This window comes from Danio rerio, chromosome 13 (genome assembly GCF_049306965.1).
Source record: "Danio rerio strain Tuebingen ecotype United States chromosome 13, GRCz12tu, whole genome shotgun sequence".
Lineage (NCBI taxonomy): Eukaryota > Metazoa > Chordata > Actinopteri > Cypriniformes > Danionidae > Danio > Danio rerio.
The window spans coordinates 37,244,818-37,261,207 of record NC_133188.1 but is presented as its reverse complement, the minus strand read 5'-3'; the positions used below and the strand labels follow the sequence as shown (position 1 = coordinate 37,261,207).

At 35.0% G+C, this 16,390-nt stretch overlaps 1 protein-coding gene across 6 annotated transcripts in view; it reads right to left on the bottom strand.

The window, feature by feature from the left end:
- macrod2 (mono-ADP ribosylhydrolase 2) overlaps window positions 1–16,390 on the bottom strand; it is an 862,720-nt gene that overhangs the window by 753,136 nt on the left and 93,194 nt on the right. For 2 of the 6 annotated variants that reach the window (XM_073919421.1, XM_073919422.1), the window contains exon 1: window positions 290–756. In XM_073919421.1, the coding sequence (XP_073775522.1) occupies window positions 290–326 (37 nt within the window). In that variant the 5' untranslated portion in view covers window positions 327–756. 6 annotated transcript variants of the gene reach the window in all.

Sequence of the window (16,390 nt, the reverse complement as noted above, 5' to 3'; positions counted from 1 at the left end):
TCCTCTAAATCTCACTCTGCCCATTATTTTCTAAAGTGCTTCCTTGTTCTCAAACACAAGACTTTGTAACCAACGACCTGAAACTCTGAGGCTGCAACAACTACAATCTCCCATCATCTAAATGAATCCAATTTTTTGCTCGACAGCACACAGCGTGCATGCATCTATCTCCCCTTAAAATCATCTGACATTAATACAAGTTAACAAAGGCTCGTCTATTAAGGTGGCAACAGTAGCAGCACTTTGCCGTTGGAGCAGGTTGAATTATTGAACAGGAAAAATGACTTACAACTGCAGTGAAGTGGAATCCAACCTCCAGCCAGCATCTGTTAATGCAATAACAACCGACAACTGCCGATTCCTGCAGGCGAGTGGAGGGTATGATAATTTGATGTAGAGCATCATATGTTTTGAGAACGTCCGTTTAATTGACTTTACTAGATGAAAGACGATAATTCATGTCATCCATTAACTAGCTTAAATGATCTTTTAAAAGGTGATATATCTTCCTGTGCCCTTTAGCAGATTTGTGAGGCCCGTTCTCCACTGCTGCATCGACCCATCAGGGTATTTGTTCAGAACGTCTGGTCTTGCTGGGAATAATTATTGCATTCCCTCTGAAAGGTCTTGGTAGGAGCAATCGTCCTTTAGCCCTCCATGACGGTGGGGCTCTGAGGACCATGTCGGGCCCAGCTTCGATCTGGTTAGCATTCCCATTTGCGTGAGGGCCAAGGTTTAAATGTCAATGGTGTATCTGCATGCCGGTAAGGCAACCCGCCAGATATACGCAACTGACAGATGGCAAAGCCATGCTGTAATGCCAACGGGTGCATTGGTGTTATGTATGCTGATTTGATGTAGCCTACTGATATGACCGTAAGAGGGAGATGCAATTGGATTACTTCATCACCAATAAGGCTCAGTTTAAATGTCAGTGTGTTACTGGTAAGGAAAATGGGAAAGGATTTCTAACACACTCACGTAAAATTCACAACTTGATGAAAGTGAAACACTAGAGAACCTGGCGACTGCCAGTGGGAGATTTGCTGAAAGAACCAATCAATATGGCTTCTCTTTAGCAGGTCGTACATCTGCCAGTTTTCTTAAAATCCAAAGGTCAAATAAAGCCACAGGGTCTCAATACTTAACCACTAATGATGAGGAAAGAAAGGTGTCAGTTATGATTCAGCATCGAAAGAGAGAAAAGTAGCAAACAACTTTAATAAACTGATTAAAAACGTCTATACTTGGTCAGAATATATACAGGTATTCCAATGGATGATTTTATTAAGTCAGTAAACAACAAACTTAACTTTAGGAGTATTTTCAGACATTTTCTCCTTGATTTAGTGCACTTTCTCAAGCGATACTTCAAAGTGCACCAAAATGAGTTTATGCCAGTCATAACTGTCCTCTCATTAATCCTCAACCAAATGAATTTGTTTTTAATCATGTCAAGACCACCTCCTTTTGGCAGTCTCAGATGGTTTTAGTGTGGATTTGAGCACAGCTATGAAACCAATGCTCAAGATGTACTAGGTAAAATAAGTGCAGAGAGAAACCTATTCTATAACTTACATCCTCAATTAAAAGTTCACATCAAAGTTAAAGCCTGTACACCTTTCAGAAAATGAGAGCCTTGGTGGTTTTCTGGCAATCATAGCAACAGCAGTAACAGTAGTTATGTCTGTCAAGTTCAAATGCAGTTGGTTTATTAAAAGAACAAAGCCAGGAACTGAACATGAAATCACATGAATCACTAAACTAACATATATAAAACTAACTTGCTGAAAAGTAATTCTCCCTTTCTTTGGTCACATCCAGGCTCACTGTACATGACACAAATGTTTTGTGCTGATCATTTGGAAAAAAACCTTAACACTTGTGTATCAGAGGTTCATATAGTAGACTAATTTAGTTATAATGAAAGTTGAGTTATAAAGAAATTTTCTGTTCTGATTATAACCAACCAAAAATACCAAAAAAAAAAAAAAAAAACATTTTTTAGATTTTAACATTGTATATTGCAGTTCTTTTACATAATGCCACTGTTATTAATGCTATATAATACGTGGAGGAATTGTTAAAGATTAATGTGAAAAATTAATATTACAAAAGTAATTAATGTGTACAAAAACCAAACCTTTTTTTTATGCATTTTACAAATGATTTTGAAATTTAAAGCTCACATAAAGCTCCTGTGGTTTCATATACTTCTGTTCAATCTCACCTAACAAATTAATTAAACATTAAAACACTGTTCATTTATGTAACACACCTTTATAAATTATGTCCATTCAAATTCAGCAGAAATCTACATAAGGTTTTGTGGGTGTAGATTTCGTGTGGGCCTGCTTGTGTCTTATCTCACCCAGGGCACCAAACGAGTCAAGAACGCCATCACTGCCCCCTCAAAAAAGACACACGATGCCCCTGAGTTCTGACTCAATACTCTGAGTCATTCCACTCAGTAGCAGAAAAAGCATAGGTCATGCTAAACCTGCCACTTAAAAAAACAGCCTTGTCATACATGACCACTTGTATCATATGACTATTTTTACTCAATTTGTGTGCTTAAAAATATCACATAAGTAAAAAGTGAGTGCTTTTGGATAGAGATGTACAGTTGAAGTTACAGGCTTGCAGGCTTCTTCTTCTGCAATAAAAAAATTCTAAATAGCTAATAAAAATCAAAAACTCTGATATCAATAACCACAGACCAACATAATTACAATTATAACATATTTATTGAACAGTTAAGAGTCTAAAATGGAAAAAAGTACCAAAATATCACCTATTTCTAAATTTTAAAACATCCACATATTCATTCCACTCAGCAAAAACAAAAAAAGCATTGCCCATTAAAAACGTGCTACTTGAGAATGGCCTTGTATCATATGAACCTCAATATTCATCCTCAAAAACATCATACACTGTAAATTAGTGCTTTTAACAACCAAAATCAGGTTTCGAGGGAAATGTACAGCTGGAGGAAAAGGGCCCGTGACAGTATGACCTTCTCCAGAAACCGTGAGACTAACACCACTTCCCTACGGGCCCTTCTTACACAACACTTCAGTCGGCATCAATACACTTACACTTAACCACAGCACGGGTCTGTCTCCCCCTGCGGCCTCTGCGTCTCTCTTTGGGACGATCTGGAAGGAGACTCCTGGACAATCAGTGGTGTCAGCAGGCTCTAAATACTGCCTGTCACCATTCATCTGAACATCGGCCGTGTCACAGCGACGCCTCAAGGTCTCTGTATCACTGCTCGTGCAATAGGTGAGGAGAGATGGCTATTTGTGTGCTGAATTAGCTTGCTGGAGTTTGCTAAAGGTCAGTGTGAAAAGTTACAATTGTCAATAATTCTTACTGGCTTTGGTAGACAAGACTGTTGCATTGTAGGTGCTGTATACAGGTGATTTTTTTAAACATCATTTTTTTTAATTGATATGTTTGAACTGGAGAGGTTGTGTTAATGAGAAAAATACACAGAGGATGTAATTTCTGAACTGAATTTTTCAAATATGTTTTAGTAAATAATATAAATACAATTTGCTGCAAGGAAATGAAGAATAATGCTTATAATGTTTCATTAAAAACAGCCAATGTTTATATTGCATATAATACATGAACAAAATGCACACTGTAAAAAACAATAGTCGTACTCACTAATAAAATTAAGTTCGGTTAACTTATTATGAATAAGTTTGTTCCTTTTACAATATTTAAACAAGTAATCACATGTTTTTAGCACATTAAGTTGTTAAACTAAACAGATTTTTGTAATCTTGACTTTCAATAATATGTATTTACAACTTTTGAGTGGTCATGTGTCAAAAGCATGTTAATGATAGAGAATGGTGATGAGGGAACTGAGGAAACAGTTGGCGCAGTGAGTAACGGTGTCACCTCACAGCAAGAAGGTCACTGGATCGAGCTCTGGCTGGGTCAGTTGGTATTTCTGTGTGGAGTTATAGGTGAATTGCGTACGGTAACTTTTCTGTATGTGTGTGTATGTCCTGGTCCTCTAGGTTGGGGGTTGAGCGTTGGGCTAACAACCCACATCAAAAAAAAAAAAAGAGATGCTACAAAACACTAACATGGTACAGCTAAATATCAACGGCACTGGGAGTGATTAAATACTTAATAATTTACATGAAAATTTTCAGTTTCCTAATATTTTCCTAGTAATGTGAACACTGATAAGAAATTAACACATCTACTTATTTTGAGTCAATGGAACTGAAGTTTACTTTATTAGGAAGTTGTACATACAAAAGGTTTTAAGTTATGCTCACTTAAAATGAATACACTACTTTACTTAGAAACTTTCAGGCAATCAGTTTTCTCAATTTTTCTAAGTAAGGTCAAGTTTAGGGTCATGTACATTTTACAGTGTAGTTATGTAAACATTTGTTGAAAACATTATTTATATATCTTTTATATAATATGTAACATCATAACATAATATGATCGGATTTTAAAAAATATTTTAAATAATATTAATACTATTAATTATTGTACATTTTTATGATCCTGGAGCAGAAAACCAGTCATAACTGTCAATTTTTGGAAACATTTATAAATGGATTTATACATCACCTGAAAGCTGAGAAGCAAAAATGTGAAAATCTGGAAACTGAGGGTGCAATCATTGAGACAAATCTCTATTTTAAAGCAATTTGTCATATTAATAATTTTCATTTTTCTAATTGAATTCCCTTGTATACCATTAAAGATAACACATCAAAAAATATCGGTAATATTACATAAATTATAGTATGGAAATTTGCAGTTACACATCAAATTATTGTGAATAATATATATCAGATATTATTTTGATATTAAATACAATATTCATTTCCTTTGTTAAATAGCCCGTTTTGTGTGCACTGCCTCTTCTAGCTGAATCATTGAATGCCTCCTAAATTGCGAGTTGCATTAGACAAAGGTGTCTGCTAAATAACTAAATGTAAATATATATTAAGCAAACAACTAGCATATGATTATGTGAAACAATTGTGTAACGGATTTATTAAATCTTTGCTTAAGTTCTAATTTCTTTCATGTTTCTTTTTAACAATCTTACAAACCTTTGAATGGTCTATGAATTCATCTATCATAAAAAAAAAAAAAAAGTAAAATAAAAAAATTCACATTTAAATGAGCCTTTACGATCTTTAGGTCTGATGCTGCTACTTTCAGAAACATTTTTTTCCCATGAGCATTAACACAGTCTGTCAGGTCGAGCAGATGTTAGATATTACTCTAAGCTGTGCTCCAGGAACATTTAAGTCCTATTGTATCACACAGCAAACAACAAAGCAATTATTTCCCACAAGTCTTAAATATAACAAGAGTGAGCTTAATCTGCATATTTCCAAAGTAACATTGCACAAACTTTCAGTTTCAATCTTTCAAATGGAAAAAAAAAATCTAATACAATTCAGCAGAGCTACTGCAATCCAATGATCCACTAGCAGAGTTTAAGGAAATAAGCTGGTCTAATCCATGTCTCTCAGCTGCTTAAGACCTTCCTATGACTGCCTATCCCAGATGACAAGTCTCAGAGAGCCTGGACAGTCTCTAAATGGACACACACAAGGCTTAAAGTGACAGATGACTGTTCACCGTGGCATTCTTGTGGTCCGTCCGCCCATTCTTTAACTCGCTAGCTCAGAAGGCCACTGTCAAAACAAACGCGAGCAGATGACAGGAAATGAGGCGCCGCACGCTGGCAAAAAAAAAAGCACTCCATTACAAAATCTCTTCTGGATCATTCGGCCATGGACAAACCCAGTGGTGTGCAATTTGACTCTTTGATGTTCATGGTCAGATACCTTCTCCAGCCTCAATGAAGACCATGAACAGACTGAAACGCACACGGACAATTCAGCTATAAAGATTCTAATCATGATAAAAGCAAAATGATTAGTGATTTAATACAATGAGGACCCGGTAATCTCTGAAGGGGCATTTTAAAGACCACAAGGCCATTTCAGATGATGGCATTAACCTCACTCACACACACACACACCGACACACAAGTACACTCTGACATAAACTGCAGTTCTTGGACACTACCAGCTGAACGGGTGGTGAGATAAAAGGCAGGACCTGCTGAGATTCTGGATGCATTAAAAATGAGGTCAAAATGCTGCTGATGTAATAAGACAAAGGCCTCCTTTTCTAGACATGAATCTTTCCACAGTCAGCTTGAACTGTTGCGATTATATTTCAAGCATCAACCTGGGCTGTGAATAATAATGTACCACAGGCAAATCTCACGAGTGAGTGTGTTTGCTAGGGCTTGCTGCACAAATGTGATAAGATAAAAAAAAAATAAATAAATAAAAAAGGATGACAATAGATAGATTAAAAGTTTAGGTTAGAATTATCAGCTGTTAATGGTTTTCTTTTTTCTGATAACCAATCCAGAAATTAAACTTCCACAGTATTTTGCCCACTCACGCACAACAAACTAAAACGTTGGGAATATATTAACACAAATGGTGCTGTATGGCAAAAAAAAAAAAAATCCAATACATATTCTTTGTTTAACTATTAGCTGGTCAACCCGCAAAAATGGCTGCAAACAAAACATTTTTAAACATAAAAATATATATATAACTGCAAATATATCCAAAACATGCCCATGCTATAGACTTAAATAAAATGAATGAAAAAAGCTTTTTCTTAGCAAAAAAATAAATAAATGTAAACATTTAGTTCAAGCCAATTCAAGTTTAAAATAGCTTCAAGTACAACACCATTAGTATGCATTTTTAAACATTTTTTTTTAACAGGAAAAAAAATTACATGTCAGTCTGTCACATAAAATGTTAATAATATATCATTAGAGATGTAATGACTTACGATTCGGTACAATTCCTGATGACAATCTCACGATTCTCAATTAAATCACTCTTTTTTTACAATATTATTTGAAACAAATTTAAGGTTAACAAGAGCCCTTTCAGTTTTTCTTAAATGTGAAGAGTGTGAAGAGTTAAGTCTTTCCTAAACCAGAGAGCAGCGTGTATAGAGGTGGTCAATAGGCCCTCTGATCCCAGGGAAAAAAGATTATAAAGTTACTAATTAAACAGTATGATAGAGACAGGAGTTAAACATGATTTTGAAAGTGAATAATTAATATTACTTGTATCAGTGTGATACACTTAAGAAGAGATAATCTTGAACATTATAAATATGCAATAATAAGGAAATTATTAATATATGCATAAACTAGTTTGAAAAGGAGAGGGTGAAAATCATCTAATACCTGGTTTTGTAACAGAACAGCTTTCTCTTTCAGACTGAAAAACATCTTCACACTTCCGCTATGAAAATACTGATGCACTGCATGATCTCTGCAGCACCAGTTGGAGCAAGCGGGAATGCAAATCATCCGGTGCACTTGGTTTGGCTTATTAATAGTTTTTTTTTTTGTGTACAGGCGTCTGTGAGTTTTTCACTGTGCTAACGGTTTATGTGCACCATATTTGTTGTTCAGTTAGTGCAAGTAATCGCCTTTTTCCAGTATTTGCACACAGTATGTGTTTTGTGCGGCGCACTTCACCGATGTCATTTCACTCTGCTGCCCCACCTCTTGCTCGCCGCTGATGTGCAGGCAAAGATATGTTGCACCTGTAATCACAGTGCTCCGTTCTATTAAAAAAAAAATAAATGCATCGCGATTGTACATTGTGCAGTTGTACCGGCTTTCGATTTTCATCCGGCTCACAGTAAATCATTACATCCTTATACATCAAATAGTAGTCTTGTTCAGATCTTGCATCATTTCCTCTTAATCACTAAAGCTGGTGCATTGTCAGTATGTCTAATTGAAACATTTGCCAATCATTTTATTCAAAATTCTGAAATGTGGTAAAACATTGAATTCACATTCAATAAACTGATCTGCATTAGACATAGTTGGGAGATTTGTACAGTTTAAAAGACATTTAATAAAATTTTGGTTAATCTCCATAACAAATAAGCTACTCAACAACAGCAAGGAAAAAACTAAGAAAAAATAACTCAAAAATAAAATGTATTGCTCCAAAAAGCTCAGGATCCCAAAAATTCACAAAAAAGTTTTCTCCAGTAAAGTCTCTTAATGCAAAATAAAACATGAAAATTCAAGTTGCCACAGAATTGTTTTCAAACGCTGGTGTAACCGTATGAAACATGAAAATCTTGTCACTGTCTGACATGGGTAGCAAAAGGAAGTAGTGAAGGTTTTGAGTGTCACCCTTGTAAATGAGTTCAGGAGCCCGACTTCATTTAGGGGCTGACAGCTGTGCTGATAAGAACAGGATTATGGAACGACAGGAACTGGAACAGTGTTCAGTTTACAACTCGCTCTCATCCTGCACAACTCAAATTCCTTCTTTTTCCTGAAGGATATTTCTCTCTAGGGACAGTGGGGAAAAAGACAGCCTTCATACATGCGTTATGTTTTAATTTAGATTAGAAGTGTAATCTGAAAATGCATATATGGTCAAAAATGTACATTTGGTTAGCACCAAATAAAAAGTACAAAAATTGTGATTTTAAATAAAATTTAATACAATTTCAGCTTGCTTTATAATAAAATATTTATGGCTGGTAAATTTTCTGGTAAAAGCCACTGACCCCCCTGCACTGTAAAAAAAATACCTGCAAATTAGCAGTTTTCTGTATTTTTTATTTTGTGATTGATGTTTTTATTTTTCCCATTTATTTATGCTTTTGGATTGCATTATGGGACCTTGATCTTTCTTCCAACAACTTTACTTTTATTAGCATTTATAATAGTTCAAAATAGGGCTGGGCCAACAAACAATACTATATTGCTGCGATAAAATTTATGTCAATAACAATGGTAAGCTCTAGACTTTTTCACTCTATATTGATCTAAGAGCCAATGAGACAGCAGAAATGTTGTCTCAAACGTTCATTTCCCGATGACATTTCAGCACGTTCTTAAACAGCGCTGATTTGCGATTGTGGTTACAGTCAGTGAACAGTGGTTTAGCACAACACAGATACACAGTGGCGCAAAAAGGGGTATGCAGTATATGCGGCGCATAGGGGCGCCACACATGGGGGGGGCGCCATTGTGCCAAAACTATTTTTGAAATTATACATATTATTATACATATTAAACAAAATAAATGAATATTTTAGGTTAAAAAATTTTATCCTGCATTTTATATAAATATACAATTGTATTTTATTAAATAAAAAAATTATACCACCCCTCCCTCTTCATTGACCATTAGATTGATCCGTTGCTCGGTTACAGTCACATGTTCAAAATGGAGAGAAGAGTAAAGAGACGTGGAGCGCAAAATAGAAAACAAAAAGAGAACAAACAATGCCTTAAAATAAAAACTGCCATGACAAATTGGATAATAAGGAATTGGTAAGCTTAAGCTTATATTACCACACTTTTAATCAACTTCTAATGTTTTTGGGAGCAACGGGCTGCCATATCATTAATTATTCATTATCGCCACTCAGTCACTGCATGCATGGGCTTTTACTTAACATAAATGCAGACAAGGTGGTTTTGTCCAGGCAGGGGGACAGTGACGCACGGCCACACCTGAACTGCGTCCGAAATCGCATATTTGCATCCTGTATAGTTTGCGAAAAACACTATATTTCTATAGGCTAAAGCCATGATAAGCTGGTGTAAAGTTAACTTTATGGTAAAGGCTTTTGTCGTAAATTCATGGACCGTCAGCTTCAAAAGAGAACATTTTTATTTACTGCATTTAAATGTTGATTACAGTTACTATAGTTATTTACTAAAGAGCAACAAATGAATTTAGTTTGATCCTCTGTGATTTGTTTTGTTTATGCTAATTTAAGATAATATTACTTGTGTTTCAAATAAAACATCTTTACATATTATTGTGTATATTTTTTCTATTTACACACCTGAATCTTAAAGTATCCGCTCTCATTCCTCTTCAAATCGCGTGTATAGAAGCCGTCTTTATCACTATGGAGCGTGTCCGTCACTCAGCACCGTTAAACTGATTCAGAGGCTGCATAAGGGCGGCAAAAGACGCATAAAGCTTTACTGGAAAGTATGTGAATGCGGCCGTTTTTACATTAATTTCAAAGTGCTGTCAATCAAAATAATGTGAAAGCTTAATTCTCTTAAACAGTTCTTGCATCACATTTGAGATCGGCTCTGTGCAGCTGCTACTTTCACTTTTCATAGAAACATTACAAATGCGGGAGAAATACTGGAAAAACACACATGGAAGACAGCAGATAGAATGGTAAAATATGGTAGAATTAATATGGCAAAAACGAGAGGGTTTGTAGGAATGAATTCCATTCGTTGGCACACACATTTTTATTCAAAATCATTTAAAACAACATGCAGTCACACATCCAAGTGTAAAGTTTATGTAAAAGTTTTATCAAAATAAACTGTCAAATCATACTTACAGTTGAGCTCAAAAGGTTTGAGTAATGTGAAACATTCTATTATTAATTGATTATTTAGCAAAAAATAAGAGGGATCACACAAAAAGTATGCTTAAAACCTTAATATTAGGGCCAGACAGAATCTGCAAACATTTTTTGCTATTTCTGCTGAGAATTACAGGCAGAAAATACTACTTTACCAACTGTATTGTAAATAAATCATATGAACATTTTAATATTACTATTATTATATCACAATAATATTAGTGAAATGAATTTGAATACTGAGTAAATAGAAATGTACACAAATTTACACAAATAGATTCAATGATGGGCTAAAAATCTGTAGAAAACTGCAGATGTCTGCGCACGCAGACTCCATGTGGGATTATACTGAATTTATTTTAGGCAAAATAGAAAATAATACATGGATTAAAAAATTCCCCTATAAAAATTTTAGATATCTAATTATAATGATTTTTAACCCTGTTAAAACTATAGTCAGAATATTCAAATTTTTTGGAACTGTAATGTTTATTAATCCCATCAAGATCCATTTTTATACCCTATACATTTTTTTATAAATTAATTATGTATCATATTGATACATCAGGCCTTTTGGTAACTTTTTCTGCTCAAAACTAGTTCAATTTAGTTCCCAAAAAGTTTGCCTATAACATTTTTATCAAATAAAACATTTCAGGCAGTTTGTCTCTATTTTTTTTAACTAAATATTGTACAGTCTTTTTTATTTCACTTTGTAAAAGGTGTGATTGCAGTTTCAGTCAATTGTTCAAGTGAAGACAGACCTTACACCTCTCACATATGCATGTGAGAAGTTATTGCATTTTTCATTTTTTTTTTGCAAGTTCTTTTGCCCTTTACGACTCCCATATCTTTCATTTTGTTTTGACAAATGTACAAAAAGAAACAAAAACAAGACATGTCAAGGTGCTATAATCATTTGGTGAGGAAAATGGAAGTAAGAAGAAATTTGGGTTGGGATGAAATGTAATTCTTTGTGACTTAACATGCTTAATGTAATTATACTTTTACTACTTCATACTATTTCAGTTGCGTTCAGAACTTCGACATGTTGATGAGGAAATTAATTTGGGGGGGGGGGGGGGGGGGGGGAACTTGAACAAAACTTGAACTCGCATACCCCTCAGTAAATGTGCAGTTGCGCCCCTGCAGATACAGGGACATTTCTGTTGAACACAATGGTAAATCAGTGCTGTTTAAGAACGTGTTCAACAGCAGGAAATGGACGTTTTTAAAATTGTATTATCGATTGGTACTGAATTCCAGTATTGTGCAACCCTAGAATCTAGAAGTGTGTAGATATTAGGGATGCAAAAAATTTTCGGCCACTGAAAATAGGTTATGATTTAATAGACCCTCTAATTTTAGAGGCTTCAGCAATTGTTGGAATACACTTTCAAATCTGGAAGCATGAACAACTAATATCGAAATATATATATATATATATATATATATATATATATATATATATATATATATATATATATATAYACATACATACATATATATATATAAAATATATATATATATATATATATATATATATATATATATATATATATATATATATACATATATACACATATATATACATATATATACATATATTGTTATTGTTATTCAATGTGGAAAAAATAAATAATTAAAACTACATTTTTACCATTTTACCAAGCTCTAGTTTAAAGTGACATTAACTGGGTTTGTGTTGTATATTACGTTACAAAAAGCCTTGTAATAAACTGTCAGTACATTTTCAGTTATTTTACATACTATTTTTTTTCTATATATATTATTTATTATATGTTATTTAAAACAACTAAAAATGTCAATAAAAAGCACTGTTAAATTGAATGTTCAACATCAAAAGTTGACACAGCAGAGATCAACATCCCATAATGCAATTCACAACCGTAAATAAACGGAAACACTTGTGAATCACAAAACACAAAAACTGTTAATTAGCAGATATCTTTTACAGTGTGGAGCGTGTGGCAAAATGACAGTTCTAGGCCTTGTATAAATATGTTTTATATAGCAATTCATGCCAGCATCATGGCAGCAAGATATGCACAGGCAAGCAAAATCTCTGAATTTCTTAAATGAAAAAAAGTCTCTCAACGGTTCTGCTCACATTACCCTTTTTTCCCTCTCTCCCTCTTTTCAGCAAGTGAGAACATGACAACAATACAAATCCTGTCTGGGGATTAGGATGAAATTTTAATATTTCCTTCACATTTTTTTCAGTTACTAATTATTTTCCTGCTCTAGTATGGAGACGTTTCATTTAAACACAAACTAAGATGAAGTTCAGCTCTCTTCGGTTTTGGAAAACTCTGCCGGGTTGCCTGGCAGGCCCTTTCTTCATTTTCAATTAATAAGCCGCACTATTATTAGCAGGGAGGAAAACTGGCTTTGTATTAATGTCTTCAGTGTTGTAATAAAACATTAAATATCTCCTCGCAAGATGAAGCTCCGAAACGTCAGTTGAAAATGGAAACGCTGGTGATTTGTGTGGAACAGGATTTGAAAAAGCAGGTTTGATCAATGAGGTGATCCAAAACTTGAGTAAGGTTCTATAAATGTTTGCCTGAACTGCCTAAGGAGAGACGAGCGGAGTTACAAATCTAATGTCTAGTCTAACAATAGATCGTTTACATTTTTTCCCCTCGATCTAAAAAGACAAAGCCTTCACCCAGTGTCTCTGCCCTTCCTCATTCCTGTAAGGAAACATCTTCCATCTACAATAAAAAAGTATTTATTTTTCCTGCCTACAAGCTCCATCCCTAAACCTCGGTTTCCTCTGAGGCACCTCGACACAATGCATTGTGTCCCTCCACCCTGCCGACCGCTTCTGGAGCAAGAGGTTAACGGGACGGGGTGTCTATTTTGTCCTCGTCACCAGTAGCAGACAATGTCTCCGTGAGCTCGGTCATTAATCATGCCTTTCCTATGTGTGGCGACACGACAACAGCGGGGGACGAGGGGGGGTGGGTGGTGTCTAATGTGACACGGGCCGTCCCACCAAAAGCCCTATGAACCTATATGAAGAGGTCCGTCACATTTGTGCTTACCAGGTCACTAATCGAATTACGTCAAAAAGGCAACAGAGCACAAGGCACCAAATTCGTTTAGCTATTGTAAGGAGGCCAAGACCTCAACAAACAGAGATCTCTCTTTTAAAAAAAAAAGGAGAGAGGAAATTATGCACGATTATGTGTGGGTAGTCAGTAACTTTTTGTTGTGGACATTGGTGCCAAAAGAAAAGAAAGCGCTATGCAAATTGATCATGTAAATCTAGTTTCTAACTCCTGCACTCTTCCCTCCCTCCTCGCTCATTTTCATAAGCCAGATGGCTGTGGTTTTGGGCTAATTCACTTAGCCAAGCATAAGTAATTCCTCACATATATGCATGGCCAATCCATTATTAGATAACGCACAAAAAGAGCAAATATGCAGTTGCATTCAAGACAGATTCATCCATCTATCATCGGGGCCGGAGGTGGGGAAATAAGTCTCCTAGGTCAGCGGGCATCGTGCTTTGGCACACGGTCGGGTCCTGCAGGGCCTCAGGACACTAGTTGGGGATTGGTTTAATTATCCCTTCGTTGACAGAGTACGACGGCAGGTGAGAGGAGGCAGGGGGGGAAAGCGCAGATGAGGGTGGAATACCGAAGTGTCCAACAGGGCAAAGTAGTCGCATAGACAAAAGACGTGGGAGGCGAGGGATTTTTTGGATTCATAAAGGAAGAATACATTTCTCCACTGCTGAATAAAAGGACAGCTGGAAGAACAGAGAGAAATGTATCAATCAAGTCTCATGTGTTCAAACACTTTTCATGTTAGGAAGCTTTAAGTACAGTTTGTTTAACAGATTGAATACAAATACAGGGCTCTGGAAAAAACTGCAACATTGGTAAAATGTGCAACAGAAATTTAAAATGTAGTTGAAGATGTCCAGTTGGTCCACTAATGCCCAATTTGTGAAAAAATTACTTTCATTATTATTTGTAGTCAAAGTATTAGGCATGGGATGATAAAGGTTTACAGCTATTTGGAAAAGTCGAGGTATTAAAATCACAAAAACATGATGATATACCGTCCGTAAGGTTTATGTAAAGCTGTGTTTTTGAAACTAATGAAGACAGCAGGAAGTCAATGATTTATTTAAATTATTTAGCCTGTTTACTGTTCCAAAATATTATAAATGTTTCCTAAAATTAAATTTATTGTGTTCAATGGGGAGGAAAAGTTGTTTTTTTATTAAGACATTTTAAAAAGAACTTTTTTTTAGAGAAGTAATCACCATATTGTGATATTGTAAAACCATGATATTAACATTTTTGTTTTACTGCTATATATAAAGAAATAAATTGTGAACAAATTCCATCAAAAAAGCCTTTACCAAGCGGAATCCTGTGTTGGCTGTTGCGTCAACATGACTGAGGAAAGTTGAACATGCGGGCCAGTTTGCCATTTTAATGAATGATATGTAAATAACATCAGGCTAGCTTTTGAGTTAAAAACTTTAACAGATCTCTGTTTTTCTAATGATATATGATGCAGATAATGTATATTTGATGTAAATGATAATTGATGTAAATCTATAGAAAACGTTTTGGTACATAAAAAGTTGTTATAATGACCATCCAACAAGGTAATCCAGCAAAAAAATAAATAAATAAATTGTGCTTAAAATGTCCCTAAAATGCAACATATTTAAATCTCATATTTTAATAGAAAATTAGGCGAATAACTGCTAAAATGTCTACTTAAGAAAAAAGGACCACTGCTTTCACCAGGCTAACTACAGGCCTGAACTACGCCCATGCCTACAAAGTATAAAAAATGCACTTTTTATAAAATAAAGACGGTTTTGCTATGATCATGTGTTAATAATGACATTTCAAATTAATAATGAAAATTATTTGCAAAAAAATTTTTGGTAATGGTTACTATTAGTACTATGTACTATAAAATAAAACGGTTTTCAAACAGAAAACACAAAAATCTTTCAAAATCTCTAAAAAGTTCCTGTACTAAAAGTTAGTGATCGTTTAAATTATTTAATTATTAAAGAATAAGACTATTTTCTATGAACTGTAGCATTGAATGAACATTCACCTTCATCAAGCAGTTCTCCAATTATTTTTTGTTAACTTAATTTGGCTCATAAATGCTTCATTTTAGTAGCAAACGCCACCTTTGTTTTTTTTTTTTCTTTTTCTTTTTTTTGGTCTGGAGCCCTAAATTATCAGTGATAAAATAGATCTCATTCTGCGTGGGGTTGTGTGAGCTCTAATATTTCAAGGATTTAATTTGAATTTTAAGCAAACTCAAATTGAAATAAATTCACAGAAACGTTTCATATTGTCCACAGTGATTAAATAAAACCTTAAACGCCTTATCCAGTCACCACTGTTTTACAGCCAAGGCTGGTTTCTTGAGTCAGACTGTACAAGCTGGTAAGAAAATAGAAGGCGACCAGCTCCGCATTCACCTATATGTCTTTGGCATACTAAACAGGCTGAAGGTGAACTCTAGTGACGGACTCCAGATGAGAAAAGGCTACATCTCATTCTTTTCTCCTTTGAAGCTGACTGACGCTGACCTCCACTCCATGTGTGGCATTGAGCAAAAAAAACAAAAAACAATAAAGAAAAGAAATTCAGTTGTATATGCTGCATACAATTGTTGTTCACAGTGTGAATGACCCGATTGACAAGACACTCGATCCATTCGTCAATGCCACAGAAATCGATCACATAGAAATCAGCAGCAGAACTCACAAGACGTCCAGGCTTTCCCATCACTTTAATTAACAGCTTTAGCATTGATCAAACAGTGAGGAAGCCAAGCGAACAGATGCGTTTCATTAGAATGTGCCCATTAGCTTGTTTTGAACAAGATA